The following is a 25,150-nucleotide window of genomic DNA, read 5'->3' on the forward strand; positions in this document are numbered from 1 at the left end:
ACAGATAAACACAAACACAGCGAAGATGTGGTCGGTGTAACAATCACAAACGTAAAAAGCAAACACAGAAAGGGATTGCTGGCTGGGCACCATGGCTCATGCCTGTAGGTCCCAGTAGTTTGGGAGGCTGCAGTGGCCAGATCAGTTGAGCCCAGGAGTTTGAGATCAGCTTGGCCATCATAGTAAAACCCCATCTCTACTAGAGTACAAAAATTAGCCAGGCGTGGTGGCATAAGCCTGAAGTCCCAGCTACTTGGGAGGCGGAAGCACTACTTGAACCCAGGAGGTTGAGGCTGCAGTGAACTGAGATCGCATCACTGTACTTCACCCCAGGGAGGGAGCAAAAAAAAAGGGGGGGCGGGGGATTGCTACGGGCAAGGCTTCTCATACACAGAACCATTTCCTCCCCCAATATCCCCACAAAGTAACTACAAACACTTAATGAAATCATTGAGATCGAAGCACTGCTGAGAACTTGCTATGTGCCAGCTGTAGCAGTAGGCACGGGGGAGAGAAAGGTGAACGCCAGAGAAGTACAGAGGTTATTCAGGGAAGGCCTCGGAGACCAGATAAGACTTGAGCTGCGCCCTGAAGTCTTACTAAGATCGGTGTGGCACGGAAAGCATGCAGCCCTAATCACTGTGCCACCTCCTAAGGCACAGACACAGTGAGGTAAACACAGAGCAGGAGGCCGGCACACTATGAGGGCCAAATCTGGATTTTGGTAAAGAAGTTTTACTGGAGCCCAGCCCCGCCCATTGGATTGTGTTAGCTGCTTTCTGCTTTCTTGCTACAAGGGTAAATTGAGTGGTTGCGACAGAAACTGAGACCATAACACCCGCAAAGGCTAAAATATTTACTATCTGGCCCTTTACAGAAAAAGTTGGCCAGCCCATGTCCGGCTATTCCAAGAGGGGTCTGTGAACCGGCAGCAGCAGCAGCCCCTGTGTTGGGCATGTCCCACCCCAGACCTAGAGAACTGGAATCGGCCTTTTAAAAAGATCTCTGGCTATTCTTACGCACAGAGAGGGAGGGGCACTGAGCCTGCGGAGTAAGAGAAGTCTGCACTTAACGGATATACAGACAGAGGAACTTGGTCAAGACTTTCCCACAGAGCAGTGAGGTCATCAAACCCACCCTTACTTACAACGTCCCTCTTGTGGTAAGAAGAGTTGACAGCAGAAAAGGGATGGCAGCTCCTGTCATAACCCAGGCCAAAGACGACCCAGCTAGGTAGGGTAGAACTCAACCTTTCTTCCTAACCTCACCAGTGCTTCCAAGATGTTTCTAACAAATACAGTATCAGTTATAACTTATTAGGAAACAGAAAAATCTTGGTACCGAAAATATGAATAATCATGTGTTTCCGCGTACAGGGAATGTATCTTGGTTGAAGCAATGCCTCCAGACATCAATGCATACATGAAGACATTAATAGGGTATGACGGATGCTGAAAGATGAAATGAGGATCTCATCAAGGGCTCTCTATTATGTAGGATATTTAGAGGTGTAATATCTTACTGTTGGGACTTTTGTCCCTGCTAAATAAGTGTGAGATTCTGCTTGATACTCAATTTTCCTGTATTTTGGATGAATAAGCAATTTAAAGTTCAAAAGAAACAAAGCAGCATTTGGACTACCACGCCGACACTGTTCTTCCTTCCAGCTCAGCTCAGCTTCCAAGTCACTGCTTAACATTCTGCCTCCTTAAGAATCTAGAAAAGTTTGACAGGGTTATTCGTGGGATTCAGTGTGCTTCAAAGGAATGACAGACAGCAAGACAGATAAAAATAGATGGGTGAAGAGGGGAAATTCCTTTCTTAGATGCTTAGGTTTAATACTTTACATTCATTACATTGGCAAACACAATGCAAAAGAAAGAAAAGAGTATATATCTGCTTAGAGAAATGCATAATTAAATTAATAAATCTCAAGTAAGAAGAAGAAAAGGGACAGGACACCAAATCTGTGTTGAGAAAAATCTCTTGTGTTGAGATTCATTACTAAAAGTCTTAAAAAGCTCATGAATTCAGTACAAGCTTAATGGCACTTAAGCAATAATAGTAACTAACATTTATGAAGTACTCACTATGGGTTTGCACTGTTTTTAAATGCCATGATACGGATTGTCTCATTTAATCCTCAAAACCCTGATATTAGCTCTATTTTAGATATGAGAAAATCAAGGCACAGAGAGGTTAAGTAACTTGTCCAAGGTCACATAGCTAAATAAGTAGTAGAGGTTCCTCTCGAACAGAAGCTGCTCTCTAGTCTCTTCTTGCCTCCCCGTTAACATGCAAAAATTGTAAATGTAAAAGACTGTCATTCTTACTAACACAAGAGACAAAACCCTGATGATTGAGACATTCAAAGTCTTATGGAACGGGCACACCATTCTACCCTGTGGACAGTGGCCAAGATTTGGCCTGCAATATAATAAAACTGAGGAATAGTGAGATGGGTTCGAATGAAGACCCTGGATTATTTTTCTGTAGGATGAAATGCAAATCAAGTCCAGTAAAATTCTGAAATGCATCATTTGTTACCAATAAATATGGACAAACACTTTTAATGACAATGACTATGAATGTATTCTCTTCCAGCTAACATGTTTGTGAAATGCTGCAGTGAATCTAAAAGATAACAGGCACCCGGCTATTTCTATTGGGTTAACACGTCCATGCTGGCTGTGCAGGCTTATTTAAGTAATTGCCTGACTGAGAATGAACAGAGGTATTAAAGTAAAGTTGGCACAAGGGACAGCATCCACATGGCACATTCTTTGTTTCGAGAGCTTTATTCTATCCATACTCCCGGAAAAAAGAGAAGTTGCTAAATAAATAATGGAAGCACACAAGATAGTGTGAAGAAGGCCTTTTCAAGTCCTCAAATTGTCAAGCATCTTATATAAAGTTCTTTCCCGACTTTGAGCTCATCACATTTCATTTTACATATTAATTTCGCATAAGAGCAAGCTCATCCCCTTCAAATGTTAACAGCTTCAAAATAAGATCCTGGTGAAAGCTCATCACATTCCATTTTAAATATTAATTTTGCCAAAGAACGACCTTGTGCCTTTCAAATGTTGACAGCCTCAAAATAAGATCCAAGTTATTTACCTGTAAGACACAAGAAGGCAGGAGAGGGAAAGAAACAACCGAGAGGAGAGGCGACAGAAATGACGGAGTGAGAGGGTCGCCTGAACTCAACACCGATTCAATAAGCCTCTTCAGGTTTTCCTATTTAACTTTCCCCATTAAAAAAGAAGACACACCCTGCCGGTGCTATCTTCACAGGCACAGAGAAGGGCACCAGTCTACGATTAAGGATCTGGACTGTGGGTATGATTCGGGGTTGCCTCCCAATGCATGGTGACAAGCACAAACAATTAGCGCTCCCTGACACCTTGCTCTAATTCGAGTTCTGCGAGTAAGGACAAAAGGGCCGCCCATCCGTGCGGATGCCGGGCTGCGGGCTGCGCTCTGGGAGCCCGGCTCGCGCCCCCTCCGCGGACGCCCGGTACCCCGCAGCCCGAGCTCGCCGGCGCCCGCCTCCCCGCCTTGGTCCCTGCCCCGGCCCCCGGGCTTCCGCAGGACGCAACTCGCCATGGGGCTGCGCCAGAGACCGGGCGCGGGGTCCCCGGGGGTCCAGGTCCTCGGGCGGCCGGGCCGTGGGAGCGCCGGGCCGGCGGCGGGCGGGGCGCACTCACCTTCGTCCTCGAACTCCAGCTTCTCCAGCATGCCGGCTTCCGCGGGTCCCGGGGCCGCCGCCAGCGCCGCCTGAGGGGGAGGAGGAGGACAGCGATCAGCATGAGCTGCGGCGCTCGTCCCCGGCCGGCGGGCTCGCGGCCGGCCGAGCTCTCGGGCCTGGCTCTGCCGCGCCGCCGGGAGGAGTGGCCTGGCGAGGGACGCGGGCGGCGGGGGCCGGGGGCGGAGCGGGCGCGCGGCCCCCACCCGCCCGAGGCCGCCGCCGCCGCCGCCGCCGCCGCCGCCGCCGCAGGTGGCGCGGCCGCGGCCCGCGTGCCCCTCCGCGAGTGGGACACGCCGCTCCCCCCCGCGCCTTGGTACGGCCCGCCCGGGAGGAAGCGTGGGAAGGGACCCGGGAGCCCGAGGGCGGTCGCGCCTGGGCACGGGGCGCCCCCTTCCGGATGCGGCCTGCGTCCTCCCCTCCGCGCGGCCATTGGGAGAGGCCCGCGGGCCGCCCCCCCGCTCCCACGCCCCCCAGTGCCGCTCACCTTCTCAGCACCGGCGGCCGCGCAGGCTCCACCTGCGCAGGTGTGGGCTCTGCGGCGCGGGGGCGGGGAGAGGGGCTGGAGGCTGCAGGACGCCCCGGGGCGCCAGCTAGGGAAGCCTTTCTCGCTTTCCTCTTCCCTTTCCAAATTTTAGATATAACTGCCCATCCCTGGCCCCCTTAACAAAAATCGTTCCGTTGGCTGCACCTATTGTAGATGCACTTTGTCGCTATCCATTTTTTTTCCCCCCAACATGAAACTCTTAACTCGCGTCCTCTCTTCGCAGCCGAGTGTCTTCTCGGTTGGGGAACCGCTGCCAAAAGCGTACACACCCTGAATCTGGCCCTGGCCGCTCAGGAGCTGGGTATCTGAGTCTCTACTATGGCCAACTCAGGTTGGCAGGCGGCGCGGCCAGCAGCCACTAGCTGCCTGGAAGGACAGGACAGGCCCAGAGGGGACCGAGGTCCCTGACCCCACGGCCCATCCCTGCAGAGGGCACTGGAGCCGCGAATGCGATTAGCTCCAGCACCGATTAGGGCTGAAAGGAGCTTGGCCCTAGCGCTCTTGCAAGCCGGGCCTGAAAGAGGAAGTCCTGAAAATGCGTCTCGTTTTGCTTTGTCATCTTACTTGCGCCAATCCCTAAGTCTTAAACCCCTTTAAATAAGAAAAGGGGTGGGGAGAGAAAAAGAAAACAAAGCTAAGATGTTTCATGGTAAAAAGCTACAGCAGACATCATCCTTCATAGTGCAAGACTGCTTTCCCTATGAGGTTCAGAAACCAGGCCAAGGTGTCTGCTCTCACTAATCCTATTCAACATGGTTCTAGAAGTACTAGGCCCTGCAATAAGGCAAGAAAAGGAAAGAAAACGCATACAGATTGGAAAGGAAGAAAAACACCTATGCAGATAACATAAGTTATCTACATACAAAATCCCAAAGAATCTACAAAAGAAAGAGAAAAAACTCTCCTGGAACTAGTGAGTTTGGTAAGATCATAGCATACAGGATCAACACAGAAAAATCAATCACATTTCTATAAACTAACAATGAACACATGGAAAAATATTTAAAACAATATCACTTATTAATACAATCACTTCAAAGAAAATTAATACTTAGGCATAAACTCAAGAAACCATATATAGTAGCTGTATGCTGAAAATCACAAAATATAATGAGAGAAAAGCTAATAAATGGAGAGACATTCCCGAGTTGGAAGCCCTAACATAGTAAAAATGACAGTTCTCCCCCAGATTAATCTTTTGGTTTAATGCAATTGCTGCCAAATTCGTTTTTTTTTTTCTTTTAACATAAATAAGCTTATTCTAAAATATATATGGAAAGGTGCAAGCTCTGGAATTCTTTCCTTTATTTATTTATTATTATTATTTTTTGAGACGGAGTCTTGCTCTGTCACCCAGGCTGGAGTGCAGTGGCGTGACCTCAGCTCACTGCAAGCTCTGCCTTCTGGGTTCACGCTGTTCTCCCGCCTCAGCCTCCCGAATAGCTGGGACTACAGGAGAATGCTTTAATCTTGAAATAGCTCAATATTAAAGCAAACTATATAGATAGAGCAATCAAGACAATGGTATTGGCAGAAGAATAGATTTAATAATCAATAGAAATAAATAGAAAACCCAGAAAGAGACCCATGCAAACATGGCAAACCAATCTTTGATGGAGGTGTAAAAGCAATAGAACTGCAGTAATTGGATATCAAAAGGTAAAAAGACAAAAACAAACCTCAACCTAAGCCTTGCATTTTACACAAAAATGAGCTCACATTAGATTGTGAACTTAAAACTATGAAACTTTTTGGAGAAAATCTTTGGGAACTGGGGCTAGGCAAAAGTTAGACTTGACACCAAAAACACAGTCCATAAAAGGAAAAACTGATAAATGGACCTCATTAAAATTAAGAACTTTTGCTCTGCAAAAGACCCTGTTAATAGGATGAAAAGAAAAGCTACACAGTAGGAGAAAATACTTGCAATCCACATAGCCAACAAATTACTAGCACACTGCCTATGGGTTAGCCCTGCTCTCTAATAAATAGCAAAAATAAAATTAAAATGTCTGGAATACATAAACACTATCAATATTAAACAGAAAAAGGAGAAAATAATCAAATTAGAACATAGGCAAATGACACAGAGCTATTTCATCAAAAAAGATACACAGATGGCAAATTAGTGTATGAAAAGATGTTCAAAGTCATTGATCATTATATAAATGTAAATTAAAACCACAATGAGATACCACTACACAACTGTTAAAATGGCTAAAATTTTAACAGTAACAACACCAAATGCTGGTGAGGATGTGGAGAGATGGGATCACTTCTACACTGCTGGTGGGAATGCAAAATGGAACCATTGCTTTTTTTTTTTTGAGACAGGGTCTACCTCTGTGGCCCAGGCTGGAGCACAGTGGAATGATCTCAGCTCACTGCAACCTCCGCCTCCCAGGTTCAAGCAATTTTCTTGCCTCAGCACAGGTCAGCTAATTTTTATATTTTTAGTAGAGATGAGGTTTCACCATATTGGTCAGGCTTGTCTCGAACTCCTGACCTCAGGTGATCTGCCTGCCTTGCCCTCCCAAAGTGCTGGGATTATAGGCATGAGCCACTGTGACCCATTAGGAACCACCACTCTTAAAAACAATTTGGCAGTTTTTTATAAAACTAACCATGCAACTACCATATAACACATCAGTTGTACTCTTGGGCATTTATCCCAGGGAAATGAAAATTTACATTTACACAAAAACTTGTACATGAATGTTCATAGCAGCTTTATTTGCAACAGCGCGAACTGGAAATAACAGATGTCGTTCAATGCATGAATGGTGAAGCAGGCCGCGGTAGGTCCATCTATACCATAAACTACTACTCAGCAAGAAAAAGGAAGCAACTATTGACACATACAACAACTTGGATAGATCTCCAGGGAATTATGCTGAGGGGAAAAAGCCAATCCTAAAAGGTTACATACTGTATGATTCCATTTATATTATAGTCTTGAAATAAAATGGTCAAAATGGAGAACAGATTAGTGGATGCTGCGGATCAGGGGCTGGGGTAGGGGGCCAGAGGTGCGTATGGCTGTAAGAGGATAACGTAAGAGATCTTTGTGGTGACTGAACTGTTCTACATCTTGACTGTATCAATGTCAATATCCTGCTTGTGATATCACCCTGTATTTTTCCCTATGAGCCAGGCCAAACTGATTTAATTCTATGGAGGAAATGACAAAAAAAATCTTTTTTTTTTTTTTTTGGAGACGGAGTCTCACTCTGTTGCCCAGGCTGGAGTGCAGTGGTGCAATGTTGGCTCACTGCCAGCTCTGCCTCCCAAGTTCATGCCATTCTCCTGTCTCAGCCTCCCGAGTAGCTGGGACTACAGGTGCCCACCACCACGCCCGGCTGATTTTTTGTATTTTTTTTTTTTTTTAGTAGAGATGGGGTTTCACCGTGTTAGCCAGGGTGGTCTTGATCTCCTGACCTCAAGTGATCCACCTGCCTCAGCCTCCCAAAGTGCTGGGATTACAGGCGTGAGCCACTGTGCTTGGCCAAAAAGTCTTTATTGAAATATAATTCACATACCATAAAATAACTCACCATTTAAAGTGTACAGTCCAATGATTTTCAGAATTTTCAGCATTGTGCAACTATCTAAGTTTACATTTTCATCATCCCAAAGAGACAGCTTGTACCCATTAGCAGTCACTTCCCATTACCTGCTCAACCCCGACACCCATCCCTAGGCAACCACTTCCTGTCTCTATGGATTTGCCAATGCTGGGCATTTCTCATCAATGGGATCATACAATAGGTGGTCTTTTGTGACCAGCTTCTGCTTAATGTCAGGGCCCGTTCACATGGTAACACGGATCAGCACTTCATTTCTGTTTACTGCTGAAAGATATTCTGTTGTGTGGACACACATGTTGTTTATCCTTTTGTCACTGATGGGCACTCAGGTGATTTCCACTTTTTGGCTATGATGAAAATGCTCTATGGACATTCCTGTGCAAGTGTTTGTGTGGACACGTTTCATTTCACATACACAGGAGTGGAATTGCTGGGCCATAGGGTAACCTTATGTTTAATACATATATATTTTTTAAAATTTATTTTTGAAATGGAGTCTCACTCTGTCGCCCAGACTGGAATGCAGTGGCGCGATCTCAGCTCACTGCAACCTCTGTCTCCTGGGTTCAAGTGATTCTCCTGCCTCAGCCTCCCGAGTAGGTGGAACTACAGGTGCGCACAACCATGCTTAGCTAATTTTCATATTTTTAGCGGATATGGGGTTTCACCATGTTGGCCAGGCTGGTCTCAAACTCCTGACCTCGAGTAATCCACCCACTTCAGCCTCCTAAAGTGCAGGCGTGAGCCACCACACCCAGCCTCTCTACGTTTAATATTTTGAGGAACTGCTGAACTGTTTTCCAAGGTGGCTGCACCATTTTACATTTTGACCAGCAATGTATGAGGGTTCCAGTTTCTTCTGTACTGTTTAGTTTTGCAAGATGTTACCACTGCAGGGAACTAGGTAAAGGGTACACAGGACCTCTCTGCATTATTTCTTACAACTATATGTGAATATACAGTTATCTCAGAATAAAAAGTTTAATTTTTAAAAAGTTTGGTGGCACACAGGAAGTATCTCTTGTTCTATTTTTAAGTCTATGCTTTTGTTTCTTGCAATAATTTTAGTATAATTTTAAACAATTCTTATCGGTGTTTATGATAAGCACCATCAATTTCACCTGTAATCGTGATGGGTTGTTTTTTGGGAGGCAGAAATGGGCAGCAAGTGGCAGTATGTCAGGAGGACTGCAAAAGTGGTTCACAGACTGAAAAGACCTATAAACCATCACTATGAGGTTGGTAGAGAGTAGAAATTGAAACAATTAATGTTTTATGCAATTCCACTTGATAATGGGTGTACAGGAGTAGCCTAAAATAAAAACGTTTGTATATAATGTGCTAGTGGGATTGAATTTATTTCCACAGGTTTTTCACTTAATAAGACATCTCATGTTTTCTTCCTTAGAAAGGAGGCTAGTCATAGAACAACAGAAAAAGTCATGAGTTTTTTTTTTTTTTAACACACTAAGTCAATTTCAGGAATTTGAGGGCTTTTACTTTTTAGGTATGTACATTAACGTGCAGAGTCAAAAGACAGATGGATTTGTCAGCACACAGAACTTGAAGCTGGTGGTCGTCAGTTGCCCTTTTATGGCAATGTTTTCTTAAAGTCTTAACAGACTTATGCCAGACTTAATTTTAGCTATTTCAGGCAGGCAGGGAAAGCCGGGAGAAGAGGCGAAGGGAGGGGAAGGGCGTGGGCAATGTCATGCAAGCAAAGAGAAGGGGCTTGCACTTGTGACACCAACTCATGTCTCAAGCCATCAGCATCAGGGATGTTTGATGTAGCAAAAACAGACCAAATCCACCACCCAAACCCTCCTGATAGTCCAGACTGATCTCTCCAGGGAGAACAAAATGGGCCTACCATGGCAGGGAGGCACTGGGTTCTGCTAACAGCCTGGCGCAGTTCCACCACAGGGAACATTTCTATTTGGATAACATCAGCCAGTCTGAGGTTACTGGACTTTAGTGTGGTGGGAGGGAACAGAGGGACCCAAGTTGGACTTTATTGAGAGAATGTCTGAGAAACAGGAGCCACTACAAGTGTGACTTCTTGGTTGGTAAAAAATGCTAAATTATTGGCCGGGCACAGTGGCTCATGCCTATAACCCCAGCACTTTGGGAGGCCGAGGCGGGCAGATCACAAGGTCAGGAGATCGAGACCATCCTGGCTAACATGGTGAAACCCTGTCTCTACTAAAAATACAAAATTTAGCGGGGTGTGGTTGCACGCACCTGTAGTCCCAGCTACTCAGGAGCCTGAGGCAGGAGAATCACTTGAACCCGGGAGGCGGAGCTTGCAGTGAGCCGAGATCGCGCCACTGCACTCCAGCCTGGCGACAGAGTGAGACTCTGTCTCAAAAAAAAAAGAAAAAGAAAAGAAAAAAACATCTAAATTATTAAGGTGTGTCTCACATAATTGTGCCCAGGTGCAGCAAAACACTGTATTTTGAATGACTATCAGAAGGGAAAACTTCAGCCTGAAAACTTAATCATAAAACGACTGCCAAAAAAGCACTCCTTTATGCACAGAGGTCGGATATGAGTTTGCTCTGCCTCTTAAAAATAAGTCTTAAATAGCTCCTGCAAGAAATAAATCAACCTCAAATATTGGGTAAGGAGCTCCTGAATAATTTAGCGTACAAAACTCTCAGTTTCTGTGCATCCTGCTGTCTTCCTTGAGCTCCACTCTGCTCTGCAAGGGTGTCCTCCAACAGGGAAGGAAGGACGTGAAACCCCCTGGATGCTGGACAGAAGCTGCACGTGCACTCTGCTCCCATTCCCACTGGGCATTCTCCAAGCATCTCCAACCCACCACTGTGCCTGACACATCCAGGTCTCAGTCCCAGCCCAGCGCTCTCCTGAGCTCCACACTGCCTCCTGCTCCATCTCCACTGGAGTTTTCTACACCAACGCAGATGCAGTTCATCTAAAACTGTGCCCCAGTCCTCTTGTCTTGTCGTCTTGGTTTCTTTTAAGGCAATCCACTTGTCTGTATCCCCACTACACCTACCCTGGTTCAGGCTTCCATTTTCTCAGGCTTGGCCAGCGGGGCAGCTTTAACTCCTCCAGTCTTGCCCCCTTTCCAGTCTATTTGCTTCTGTGTAGCCAGAGTGCCTATGATAGTTAAATTTGAATCCAGTCATCTTTACTGGATTAAGGAACCCCTAGAGAACCGGTAAAGCATTATTTCTGGGTGTGTCCGTGCAGGAGTTTCCAGAGACTGGCATGTGGGTCAGTGGACTGAGTGGGGAAGATCTGCCCTCAATGTGGGCGGGCACCATCTAATTAGCTGGGGGCCTGGAGAGAACAATAAAGGTGACAGAGGATTTCCTTGCTCTTTTTCCTGGAGCTGGGACACTTTCCTCTTCCTGCTCTTGGGCATCAGAACTCCAGGCTCTCCTGTCTTGACACTGGGACTTAACAGCAGCAGCCTCCTGGTTCTCAGGCCTTTGGCCTTGGACTAAGAATTACACCACTGGCTTCTCTGGTTCTGAGGCTTTCAGACTTGGACTGAGCCATGCTACCATTACCTGCATCACAGGAACTCCAGCTTGGAGGTGGCCTGCCATGGGACTTCTCAGCCTCCATAACTGCATGAGGCAATTCCCCCAGTAAATCCCCTCTCACCTATCTATCAATCAATGTATCTATCAATCATCTATTATCTATCTAGCTACCTACATACCTATCATCTATCACCTGCTGGCTCTGTCTCTCTGAAGAACCCTGACTGATAGAGTGACCTTTTAAAAATGCAGTCTTGGCCAGGCATGGTGGCTCACACGTATAATCCCAGCACTTTGGGAGGCCAAGGTGGGTGGATCACCTGAGATCAGGAGTTCAAGACCAGCCTGGGCAACATGGTGAAACCATGTCTCTGTCTCTACAAAAAAAAAAAAAAATAGCCAGGTGTGGGGCATGCACCTATAATTCCAGCTACTCGGGCGGCTGAGACACAAGAATTGTTTGAACCTGGGGAGGCGGAGGTTGCAGTAAACTGAGATCATGCCACTGCACTCTTGCCTGGGTGATAGAGTGAGACTCTGTCTCAAAAAAAAACAAAAACAAAAACAAAAACAAAACAGACTTATTATTCTCTCACTTAGAACCATTCAACAGCTCTCAGCAATCTTTAGGATTTTCTTGGCAAACTCCTGAGCTGGGGGGAAGGGCCTGATTATTTATTCACCTTCTCTTGCCATGTCCCTCTGTGTACCCCACACCTGAACCTTAAGGCACTGTCCTGGAATAGACCACACACTCACTGCTGTAAGGGTTTCTGAGCATTCTGGCCTCCCCCTGTTACTTCCTCCATTCCTTGGCTAGCTCTTACTATTTTTAAAGATTCAGCTCAATCTTTCCCTGAAAGCCTTTCCTGATTCTTTTCTTTCACTCTTCTTTTCCTCCCTCCCTCCGCTTCCTTCCTTCCCTGATTCACGACCTTTTCTCACAACTTGCCTGGTTAATTACTTCTCTGAACCCACATGCTTCCATATGGCATTTAACACACTGGCTTGGGATTTACTTTTCTGTTTCCTCTTAAGTGCCACATTGCTCTCTGAAGGGAAAGAATGACTCATCATCTTTGTATTGCCTGTGTGTGACACATAGTAGGCACTCAAAAATATTTGAGTGAAATGAATTGTTCATTCAGACATCCATTAAAACTTGGTAGGGAAACAGTTGAGTTTAGTAGCATAAATGGGTTTAGAAGTTACTTCACTGAATTTACTCATGTTTCCCTTGGACCTCATTCCTGTTTGGAAATCATTATAGTCACTTTCCGTTTAGTGTTGGAATTAACATTTTGAAGGAAAAAAAGTGACTGTGCTAAGAAATGATGGCAGGACAGTTTTTATTGTAATAGATTCTATCTGAGGACCAAAGTTTGCTGGCGGTATGAGATCCTGGCATGGATACTGGCTGAGAGATTTGCCAGCTCTTGCCACCACCCTACAATTTCAATTTCCTTGTTTCCTTCTTTCTTCTCTCTCTCTCTCTTTTTTTTTTAGATGGAGTCTCCCTCTGTTGTCAGGCTGGAGTGCAGTGGCACGATCTTGGCTCACTACAATCTCCGCCTCCCTGGTTCAAGTGATTCCCCTGCCTCAGCCTCCCAAGTAGCTGGGACTACAGGCACGCACCACCACACCCAGCTAATTTTTTGTATTTTAGTAGAGACGAGGTTTCACCATGTTGGCCAGGCTGGTCTCAAACTCTTGACCTCAAGTGATCCACCCACCTCAGCCTCCCAAAGTGCTGGGATTACAGGCGTGAGCCACCAGACCTGGCCCTTTCTTTCTTTTTTAAGAGACTGGATCTTGCTCTGTCATCTAGGCTGCAGTGCAGTGGGGCAATCATAGCTCACTAGAATCTTGAACTCCTGGGTTCAAGTGATTTTCCCATCTCAGCCTCCCAAGTAACTGGGAGTGCAGGTACGTGCCAACATACCCGGCTAGTGTTGCCCAAGCTGCTCTCAAACTCCAGGGCTCAAGCAATCCTCTTGCCTCAGGCTCCCAAAGCACTGGGATTATAGGCATGAGTGACGTCACCTGGCCAACTTTAGTTTCTGTTAAGGGAAGACAAGTGATTTTTAAAAGTAGTGTAGAAATTTGAAAAACATCTCAAATATATATTCAACACTATAAGCATTAATTCTTGGCCAGATGCAGTAGCTCATGTCTGTAATCCTAGCACATTGGGAGGTTGAGGTAGGAGGATCACTTGAGCCCAGGAGTTTGAGACCAGCCTGGGCAACATAGGGAGACCCCATCTTTTAAAAAAAAAAGGGGGGGCCGGGCGCGGTGGCTCACGTCTGTAATCTCAGCACTTCGGGAGGCCAAGGCGGGCGGATCACAAGGTTAGGAGATCAAGACCATCCTGGCTAACATGGTGAAACACCATCTCTATTAAAAATACACATACACACACACACACACACACACACACACAAACACACACACACACAATTAGCCAGGCGTGGTGGCAGGCGCCTATAGTCCCAGCTACTCAGGAGGCTGAGGCAGGAGAATGGCGTCAACCCAGGAGGCGGAGCTTGCAGTGAGCCGAGATCGCCACTGAACTCCAGTCTGGGCGACAAAGCAAGACTGCATCTCAAAAAAACAAACAAAAAACAAAACAAAACAAAATGTAGCTGGGCATAGTGGCTCATGCCCGTAGTCCCAGCTAGCTACATAGGAGACTGAGGTGGGAGGACTGCTTGAGTCCAGGAGTTCAAGGCTGCAGTGAGCTGTGATCACGCCACTGCCCTCCAGCCTGGGCAACAAAGTGAGACCACCCCACTCCCCAGAAAGAAGTGTATTAATTCTGCTGATTGTTTTTAATCAATATATTTGGAGAAAAGGTTTTGGTCATTTTGATACCTTTCTAAATAACAATTTCAGATGCTATAAAAATTAGTTCCTCCCTAACATTTATTTATGATTTTCTTTAAAGATAATTTATTCCACAGTATCTTTTCAGAGAGAGTGGCAACCACTTTGTACAGCTCAAGTCAGCTGAAAACATGTTTCAAAGGAAGTGTTATTAAACAAAAGGTGAAGAAAATTGATTAACGTAAAAAGTCCTTTGTCTGGATTCTCTATGTTAAATTATCTTCGAATTTCCAAAATAGGAGACAATGGTAAGCTTTTGAAGACAGTCATTCATTCAGCAAATACTTACTTAATATGGGCTATGTGCCAGGAACCAGGGTAGTTGGTTAATAAAATAACTGTTGAACGAACATGCCCTGGCATGCCTAGAAACTGGCATAGAAGGTATCAAGAAGGAGCTCGACAAACATGGAGGATCAGCATCATTGGCTTGCTACCCTTCAAATTCATTCGTTACAGTCTGAAATGTATACATCTCTTGCCTTTCACAAATAAATCCTTTTTTTTTTTGCCAATCAAAATATTTTATTGTTAGCTTTGTGTTTAACATGACTTATTGGGAGGTGAATACTTATATTCTCTTAGAGGTTGATAACTCTTAGTCTTATAATACTTCGCAAATAGAAAAATAAGTATTGCTCACCAAGTTCACCTAACCTTTCAATTCTTAATGCAGCTAAGTCACAAACTTTGAAATATGTTGTATTTATATTAGAATGCAATGCACAGAACGATATAGCGTCACAAGGCAGTCTCTCTTCTCTACTCTCTACTCCCTCCCCTGCGACTGACCTATTATTCATTAACCCTTTCCAGAACAGATTACTGTTAACTGTTTTTCAGTCTCTTTAAATCCCATATTGGGTGGAAGCTCTATTCCTAAATTGGTGAAAAATTACAAACATGATTGAGACAGAATACTTCCACTTCGGTTCTGCTCTACATAACGTGATCAAAAGGAAGTACAATATTCCAGCTGAAATTAAAGGGACCTCCTGATGCCTCCACCACATCTTCTACATTCTGGAGACTTCTGTGGTCTTCATTTACTATCCAGTGTTACGTAGCTACTTATGGTGGATTAGAGTGAACTGCGGACACAGAGCCAAGGAAATGGAGAAGCAGGATCTTCATACCTCATAATGTAAATCCTTTAAAGAATGACGTGTAGTGTCCCTTTTCATTGTGGTGCAATTTACCTATAATAAACGATTTCTATTCCAAGTGTACAATTTGATGAACTAGGATGAAATCACCAGTATACGTATACGATGGAATACTATTCAGTCATAAAAAGCAATAAATTAACAGCATTTGCAATGATCTGGATGAGACTGGAGATTATTATTCTAAGTTAAGTAACTCAAGAATGGAAAACCAAACATTGTATGTTCTCACTGATATGTGGGAAGCTAAGCTATGAAGACGCAAAGGCATAAGAATGATACAATAGACTGTGGAGACTTGGAGGGAAGAAAGGAAGAGGGGCGAGGGATGAAAGACTACAAATATGCTGCAGAGTATACTGCTCAGGTGATGGGTGCACCGGGATCTCACAGATCTCCACTAAAGAACTTACTCATGTAACCAAATACCACCTGTATCCCAATAACTTACGGAAAAATAAAATTTAAAAAGTAAATATTAAAGAGAAAATTAAAAAAATAAAACGTAGAGAAAAAAACATTTTTTATCACTCCAAAAGTTTGCTTATGCTCCTTTGTGCTTCATCCCTTCTTCTAGGCAACCACTGATCTACTTTTTATCACTATGTCACTATAAATATTTCCTAGAATTTTGTGTATATGGAATCATACAGTATATGTGCTTTTGTTCTGGGATTATTTCACCTAGCATAATGATTTTGAGATTCATGTTGCTCAGTATACCAGTAGTTTGTTCATTTCTATTGCTAAGTAGCATCCCATTCTATAGATAGACCCCATTTTGTCTATTCATTCACCTGTTGATGGACATGCGGGATATTTTCACTTTTTGACCATTGGGAATAAGGCTCTGAACATTTGTGGTCAAATCTTTGTAGGAACATGCTTTCATTTCTCTCGGGCAAATACCAAGGAGTAGAATGGCTGAGTCATTTGGTAGGTGTGTGTTTAACATGACAAACCACCCATTTCGCAGACTAGCTGTACCATTTTACATTTCTGCCCACAGTGGTCAAGAGTTCCAGTTGCTCCATGTCCTCATCAACGCTTGGTATGGTCTTTTAACATTTTTTGTCATTTTAGTCATTCTAGTGGGTGTATAGGTTTCTTGCTATGGGTTTAATTTGCATTTCCTTGAGGACAATGATATATTTCTGTGTTTATTGGTAATTCACGTGTTTTCTTTTGTGAAGTGACCGTACACATCTTTTGTGTATTTATTTATTAGAGGTTTTGTTCTTATTGAGTTGTATGAATATGGCAAGCAGACTCTGAGATGGCCCCCAATGAATGATCCCCACCTCCTGGCATTCATGTACTTGTGTATCCCTCTTCTTGAGTGTGAGCAGGACCTAGTGACTTACTTCTAGCCAACAGAATTCAGCACAGGTGATGGGACACGACTTCCATGATTAAGTTTCTGTCTATATACATAAGACTGTGGCTCGTCTTTCTAGCAGATCACTCTCTTGCGGGCTTTGGTGAAGCAAGCTGCCATGCAGGAGAGGCCCATGTCGATGAACTAAGGCTCTCAGTCCAACAGCTTGCAAGGAACTGAACCCTGCCATTAACTACATGAGCTTGGAAATGGATCCTTCACCAGCTGAGCCTTCAGCTGAGACCCTGGTCCTGGCCAACATCTTGACTGTAAGCTTCACAAAAGAGCCTGAAGCGGAGGACTCAACTAAGCTGTGCCTGAACTTCTGACCCACAGAAACTATGAGATAATCAATGCATGATTTCAGCCACTAAGTTTGTGGTAATCTGTTACACAACTGGATAATACAATGGGTTTTAAAAAATGCATTTAGGATGTAAGTCCTTTGTCAGATGCATGTACTGTGAATAGTGAATATTTTCTCCCCTTCTGTGGCTTGCCTTTTCATATTCCTAATCATGTCTTTCAAAGAGCAAAAGTTTTTAATTTTGAAAAGATCCCATTTATTATTTTATGACTCATGCTTTTTGTGTCCTATCTAACAAATCTTCGCCTCCTCTCCTTTCAAGGTTGTGAAAATTGTCTCAAATGTTTCCTTCTAGAAGTTTTACATTTTCCTTTTACATTAGGCCTAGGATCCATTTTGATTTAATTTTTAAGTTATGATATGTGGCAAGGATTGAGGTTCATATTTTCCACACTGAAATCCAATTGTTCCACATTGCTTGTTGAAAAGATTTTACTGCCTCATTGGATTCCCTTGGTACCTTTATTTAAAATCAATTGACCATATATGGGGATCTATTTCTGGATTCTCTATTTTATTCATTGATTTATATCTATACTTTCATCATGACCACACTGTTTTGATTACTGTAGCTCTATAATAGGCCTTAAAATCAGGGAGTGGACATTCTCCAACTTTGTTCTTCATTTAAGAAATGGCTGTGAGTTCTTTAAGTTCCTTATGTTTCTATATACATTACAGAATTTAAAACAAAATCTACTGAAATCTTGGCTGGGGCTGCATTTGATCTACAGATCAATTTGGCAAGAAATGACAACAGTATTAAGTGTTCCAATCCATGACCATGGAATATCTTTCCATTTGTTTAGCCCTTTGATTTCTCTTAGCAATCTCTTGTAGTTTTCACCATAGAGGTCTTAGATATCTTTTGCTAAATTTATTCCTATTTATTTTTTGACGTTCCCATAAATGAAATTGCTTATAAAATTTCATTTCCCAATTGTTTGCTGTTAGCATAAAAAGATACAGTTGATTTTTATACATTAACCTTGTATTCTGTGACCTTGCTAAATTCACTTGTAAGTTCTAGTGGTTGTTTTGTAGATTTCTTAGGATTTTTCTGCATAAGTAATCACATCATCTAGTGCCTCTTAAATTATTTTGCAGTTCCCCGATACTGTATAATTTTAGCTATGTGTTTAGTGTATTACATATAACTCTGATTCTTATCTAAATGTATCATTTCAGTTATTCCTCGGCTCATACATATAAAATATGTACTATATGTTACACATATATGTAATATTACAGATTACCTATGTCATATTACACATGGATAGATGGATATTTGCCGCTTTCGGCTCGCCTGTGTAACCTCAGTAGTGGTATCTACCATTTGACGTGTGCACACTGGAGCCAGTTGGAGTGGGTACTCATGGCTGCCTACTTGGCATCTATTCCTCTTCCTCTACCTTCCTTCCTAGAATAACCCAAATGCTGTTGCAGCATATATGCTTTCATGATAGTGACAAGCTCTCTTGAGCTACCCTGGGCTACCAGGGAGGACTCAGGGTTGGAGACAGCCAGGTCCCATATGCATGTGTGCACAGCCCCCTCCATTCCCTGTTCTTGCCACAAGCAAGCATGCAGCCCCGACTGCTATTGAGAAACAGTCTTCCCATGAAGCCACTGCAGACAGAGAGACGAATGTGGGTCCTAGGTAACAGCATTGAGCAGGGCTGTGTCTCACCTTGCCTGGGGCCTAGCCTGCTTCTGTACCTGTATAAATGATGCAATAGATGTCCTTATCCTTCAAGCCAGTTTGAGTTGGAGTTCTCTGCTGCTTTGCAGCCAGAAACATCCTAGGTAACATTTGGGTATCCAATGAGATACAGGGTCTGCCCTCAGAAGATTATATTCTAATTAGGTGACAGCTATAACTGGGGAAACCAGATTTCTGCAGATATCACACTGTAAAAAATTACAAAGTAATATAAATAATAAAAAACTACAGCAACTGCATAGTGGGCACCAATGCTGAGGAAATCTTGAGAGGAAGGCTTCCTATAGAGATGTGCAGAGGCAGATTTTGAAGGGAGCAAGGAAAGGTGGGCATTCGGGTGGTGGCTGTGGCAGAGGAAGAGCCTGAAGGTGAGGATGTGCCGATGGCCTTTATCTGAGAGTGGAGCATTCTTGTAGAGAAGTGAAAGAAAGATTGGAGGAGACCACTGGGAGTGAAAGGAATGGAATTGGATTTCATAGGATTGCATGTAAGAAGTGAATGTAGATATTCTCCAATCGTTTTTGGCAATATAAAAAAATCGTAATATCTGCATACAGTAGAGAGGGTTGGCTGCGGGAGAGCCTGGAGTCAGCGGGGATATTGAAGACGTCTTTACAATGAATGTAAAAATTAAGCGAGCAGGTCAGAGGTACTGCAGAGATAAGAACAGCTTCAACTTTGTGGATTAGAAAGTAAATACGAAAGAGATTGGGAATGTCAGGGAACAGGAATGGAATGGGCCTGTGTGAGGTAAGAATAAAGGAGGAATGCTGCAATAAATCTGTTAAACTTCAGATATTACTTGGCTGTCCAAAAAAAGTACCTTTGGTGTGTAACCAGAGTAGCTTCCAGCGTCATTTGGCGGAGAGGAGGGGTGGGTGGTGTGGATCATGCTGAGGAAGAATGACAGAGGTTTTTGATTCATCAGCTATGCCTCCCAAACTTTGGGCAGTTGTCATTCTATCATATCCCCATACAACCTACACAGTTATTTAAATTGACTTTAAAAAACCCCCAAGTCTTCCCTTAGGCAACAATTCCATGAAATCATAGGTTTTGAGGTTCTAGATGTATTTTTCCATGATATACAAAAACGTCGCTATGAAAACATTTATCCTTATACTGCCTGAAAGCATCCTGCATCCCACCGTGGTCCTCATGCCCCCTGCTTTGGGAAAACTGGTGTGTGAGAACGAGCAGAGTCAGCACGAAGGGCTGGGGGCACCCGGGAAAAGTGCGGAGACATTGCTAGGAGGGGCCGGTGTCTTCTCGAAGGGTAAAAGGGAAGAGACATCGATTTAACAAGCAACCCTAGTAACTGCAACAAAAAGACATTTGCTATAATTGGAATGAGAAACCAGGCTTTAGGGAATGAAAATCTCAACCAGTGTTTTTAAAACTGTAAACTGTGACCCACTCATGGGTCATGAAATCAATTCGAGTCAAGTACTGTAAAATAATAGTTTACTTTAAAATGAAATGTAATAGAGGGCTGGGTGCAATGGTCCGTGTGTGTAGTCCCAGCTACATGGGTGGGTGAGGCAGGAGGATGGCTGAAACCCAGGAGTTTTAATCCAGGGCAACACAGTGAGACCCCTATCTCTTAAAAAACAAACAAACAAACAAACAAACAAACAAACAAAAAAAACAGAAAGAAAGGGGGAAAATCAGGTATGTGAGTAGAGGGCCAGGATTTTTTTCTTTTTTTTTCCTTTTTATGATCAGAGACTAGATAATAAAGAAATAGAGGGTATATCTTCTGATGCCCCTTGCCTGAAAGACGTAGTCATTCATATGGGATATGAGTTAAAGGAATGTTCTTGTCACTAAATGTGCTCAAATTTCCCTTCACCCGAAGAGCAAGTAGCCAGCTTCTGTACTAAGTTAGGCCTGAGGGAAGGAATGATTTAAACCATTTATTTTATTTTATTTTATTTTACTCTATTTTACTTTTATTTTTATTTTATTTTATTTTGAGACAGAGTCTCATTCTGTTGCCCAGATTAGAGTGCAATGGTGTGATCTTGGCTCACTGCAACCTCCATCTCCCAGATTCAAATGATTCTCCCACCTCAGCCTCCTGAGTAGCTGGGATTACAGGCGCCTACCACCACACCTGGCTAATTTTTGTATTTTTAGCAGAGATGGAGTTTCACCATGTTGTCTAGGCTGGTCTCGAACTCCTGATCTCAAGTGATCTGCCCACCTTGGCCTCCCAAAGTGTTGGAATTATAGGTGTGAGCCACCGTGCCTGGCCAAGACTGTATTTTTAAGTTGCAAGTAATATGATGAAAAATTAGTGTGTACCAACTTTTGTCACGTTGGTTGTGCTTGATATGGCTTGGATCTGTGTCCCCACCCAAATCTCACACTCAACTGTAATCTCCATTGTTGGATGTGGGGCTGGTAGGTGATTGGATCATGGGGGTGGTTTCTCATGAATGGTTTAGCACCATCCCCTCAGTGCTGTCCTTGTGATAGTGAGTTTTCATGAGAGCTGGTTGCTGAAAAGCATGCAGTGCCTCCCCTCCTTCTTGCTCCTACTCCCGCCACATGAGGTATGTGTGGCCCCTTCACCTCGCCATGGTTATAAGTTTCCTGAAGCCTCCAGAGAAGCCGAGCAGATACCAAATCATGCTTCCTGTACAACCTGTGGAACTGTGAGCCAATTAAACCTCTTTTCTTTATCAATTACTCTGTCTCAGGTATTTATAGCCGCGAGAGAATGGACTCATACAGCGCTTTTTAAAGGTATATGTAGGTATCTAATTCTACATATCTGGAGAAAGTGTGCCCCCCCAACACACATCCCCATATAGGAGTGGCAAAGCGTAATGACTACTTGGTATTTCTATTTTTTTTAAACAGCAAAAATTAAAAAATAAATAAATTAGCCAGACATGGTGGCACACGCCTGTAGTCCCAGCTACTCAGGAGCCTGAGGCGGGAGGATTGCCCGGGAGGTGGAGGCTGCAGTGAGCCGTGATCACATCACTGCACTCCAGCCTGAGTGATAGAGTGAGACCCTGTCTTAAAAAAAAAAAAAAAAAGTCTAAAAGAAAAATGGTAATGGTTGACTATTTTCCTGCTGAGAAGTGGGCCTGGGTGACAGCGAGACCCAGTCTCAAAAAAAAAAGTTTAGAAGAAAAATGGTAATGGTTAATGATTTTTCTGCTGAGAAGTGGGCAATTAAGCAAACTTTACCTCTAGGGAATGGTTTGCATGTTAAGACTGGAACCACAGCAGGGGGAGGGGTTATGGTCATAAATCCCACCAAATTCAGCAGTTCCTGTCTCTGTGTTCCTAAAGATCTGTGGATGACAGTAATGCTTGACAACAGTGACATACACTGACACGCTACACTAGCAGTTTGAAAACTGGCCAGAGGACTCCTGAGGTCCATGAAACCTTTTCAGGGAGTCTACAGCTGGAAACTTCTTGTGCCAACACTAAGGCGTCATTTGCTTTTTACCCACCATTGCTTTTCCCCATCAATGTCAGCACCGTGGCAAATTCTGGTGCCTTAATTCACATCAAGGCAGTGGCAAACTGTGACAGCCTCCTACTCCAGGGGAGAAGGCCAGTGTCATTTAAGAAGGTCTTTGATAATGCCATACATTTATTCATTTTATTAAATCTCAGCTCTTGAGTATGCGTCTTTTTAATATTCTGTGTGACGAAATGAGAGGTGCACATAAAACACTCCCATTGCAACCTCTGATGATGTTCTTGAGGAAAACGTGTGCAACTGAGCTGCTTTGAAAACCCTGAAAAATTGTAGTTATTTGGACCTGAGTATTTGGTAGACAGTTTTTTCCAAAATGAATAAACTGAGCCTGTCACTGCAAGGAAAACAACTGACATATTTGTTGTCAAAGTTTGAGTTTTCAAGCAAAAAGTAGAATTTTGGAAACCTTGTGTCTGCCACAATGAGCTTGACAATTTCCCCATACTTAGAGATTTCTCTGGGGAGATAAATGGTGTTATTAAGAAATGCTTCGCAGTTATTGTGTAATAAAATGTGTTCCTATTTGGAAGATCTGCATTAGTCAGTGATCCAGTATTTTCCAAATGACTAACGCATGGTATTACAAAATCATGCACGGGTGAAAGATCCATTCGAAATACAAGATAGGATTAGGCATGGTGGTTCATGCCTGTAATCCCAGTACTATGGGAGGCCAAGGTGGGCGGATCACTTGAGGTCAGGAGTTTGAGACCAGCCTGGCCAACATAGTGAAAACCCATCTCTACTAAAAATACAAAAATTAGCTGGGCTTGGTGGCAGGTGCATGTAATCCCAGCTACTTGGGAGGCTGAGGTGGGAGAATATCTTGAACCCAGGAGGTGGATGTTGCAGTGAGCTGAGATTGCGCCACTGCATTCCAGCCTAGGCAACCGAGCAAGACTCCACCTAAAAACAAACAAACAAAAAACCCAAAATGCAGGATAGATGGACAGATTCTAACATAACAGACTCTAGTAACCAGGCTCCGAAAAGTTCATTGATATGGTGTCAGATTTCACATTGCTGCTAACCTTCAAGGAACTACCACTTGTCCTCTGGGTTCATCCATGTTGTCACAGATGACATCATGCTAAGTGAAATAAGCCAAGCACAGAAAGACAAATACTGCATGAGCTCACTTATATATTATAAACAGTGAAACTCATAAAAGCAGCGAGTAGAATGGAGGTTCCAGAGACTGGGGGTGGGGGTGGATGGGGAAAGGTGGGAGGTTGGCCAAAGTGTACAAAGTTTCAGTTTCATGGGAGAAGTAGTTCTCTTGGATTACACAACACTGTGACTACAGTTAATAATAAAAAGTGCTAAGTGTAGATTTTAAGTGTTCCCACCACAAAGAAATGATAGGTATGTGAGGTGACAGATACGTTAATTAGCTTGGTTTAATCATTCTGCATCATAGACACATATCATAGCATCACAGTGTACCCCATAATTATATACGATTGTTATTTAGCAGTTAAATATTTTAAAAACCCTACCGCTTGTCAAGAAGGCTATCCACAATTATCTGAAGAGGTAACCAAAACACTCCTCTTTTTTTCCAACTGCCTATCTGCCTGAGGCTTGATTTTCTTCATGTACTTCAACCAAAACAACATATGGCAACAGACTGGGTGCCGAAGCAGATCTGAGAATACCACCGAATTCTTCTACCCTAGACATTCAAAAGCTTTGTAGCAATGAAAAAGGAGTTTGTTTTCATAAAGATATATTTATGCTAATATGTAATGAGTTTATTATTGATCTTTTCACAATAATATTTAAAAACAGTTTTAATTTATAATATGGTAATTTTTTTTGTTTTGCTAATCTTCTCTGTATCATTCCAATTTTAGTATATGTGCTGTCAAAGCAGCACATAATATGGTAAATATTAGTAGATGGAATCCATACCCCCAAAAATCCCACTGGGGCTCTCTTTTTTCTCTTTTGACATGGGGTCACCCAGGCTAGAGTACAAGGGCATGATCAGGGCTCACTGAAACCTCTTCATCCCCAGGCTCCAGTGGTCCTCCTCACCAGAGGCTGGCACTACAGATGCGAGCCACCACACCTGGCTAATTTTTTTTTGTAGAGATGGGGTTTCACCATGTTGTCCAGGCTGGTCCTGGACTCCTGGGCTCAAGTGATCCGCCCACCTCAGCCTCCCAGAGTGTTAGGATTACAGGTGTGAGCCACCACACCTGGCTTGTTTAGGTCTCAATAATCATGAGTACACAGGGGTCCTGAAACCAAATGATTTGATAACGACTGAACTGCCATACAGCAAGACCTCAAGCTCAGAAATAACTCAGGCGCTGATAAAAGGTAAAGGAAGTACCCCTTGCCTCCTTTCCTCCGAATGTACAGCCATAGAACCTCCTTTCCTCCGAATGTACAGCCATACAATTGTGTTAGGTAGGCACTTCTTCCCATTTTTATTGAAATGGAAATCTCACTTTAATTATTAACAGAAAAAAACTTTAATTTTAATCATCACAGTAGAGCCCAGCACAGCTATAATCCAAATTTCTACTACCTTTTATAAACCAAGAGGTCCTGTTCCCTTTATCTCAACCACAGCATTAGTAGCGTTTTCAATGTGAAAAAATTATCATTAAATTTGCTCGTTAAAAAAAAAATACAGGCCGGGCGCGGTGGCTCAAGCCTGTAGTCCCAGCACTTTGGGAGGCCGAGACGGGCGGATCACGAGGTCAGGAGATGT

General features: G+C 43.5%; 1 protein-coding gene and 1 pseudogene across 7 annotated transcripts in view; both read right to left on the reverse strand.

Moving 5' to 3' along the window:
• The window catches only part of PRKAG2 (protein kinase AMP-activated non-catalytic subunit gamma 2), a 322,654-nt gene that overhangs the window by 74,794 nt on the left and 222,710 nt on the right, over positions 1-25,150 (reverse strand). For 3 of the 7 annotated variants that reach the window (XM_030932276.1, XM_030932275.1, XM_010384047.2), the window contains one exon: positions 3,711-3,780. The exons of 2 other annotated variants lie outside the window; for them this stretch is intronic. In XM_030932276.1, coding sequence (XP_030788136.1) covers positions 3,711-3,780 — 70 coding nt within the window. Of the gene's footprint in view, positions 1-3,710; positions 3,781-4,235; positions 4,773-25,150 lie in introns of those variants that run through there. 2 more of the 7 variants (XM_030932278.1, XM_030932277.1) reach the window with 1 other exon arrangement.
• LOC115898446 lies at positions 24,209-24,304 on the reverse strand (annotated as a pseudogene).

This window comes from Rhinopithecus roxellana, chromosome 6 (genome assembly GCF_007565055.1).
Source record: "Rhinopithecus roxellana isolate Shanxi Qingling chromosome 6, ASM756505v1, whole genome shotgun sequence".
NCBI lineage: Eukaryota > Metazoa > Chordata > Mammalia > Primates > Cercopithecidae > Rhinopithecus > Rhinopithecus roxellana.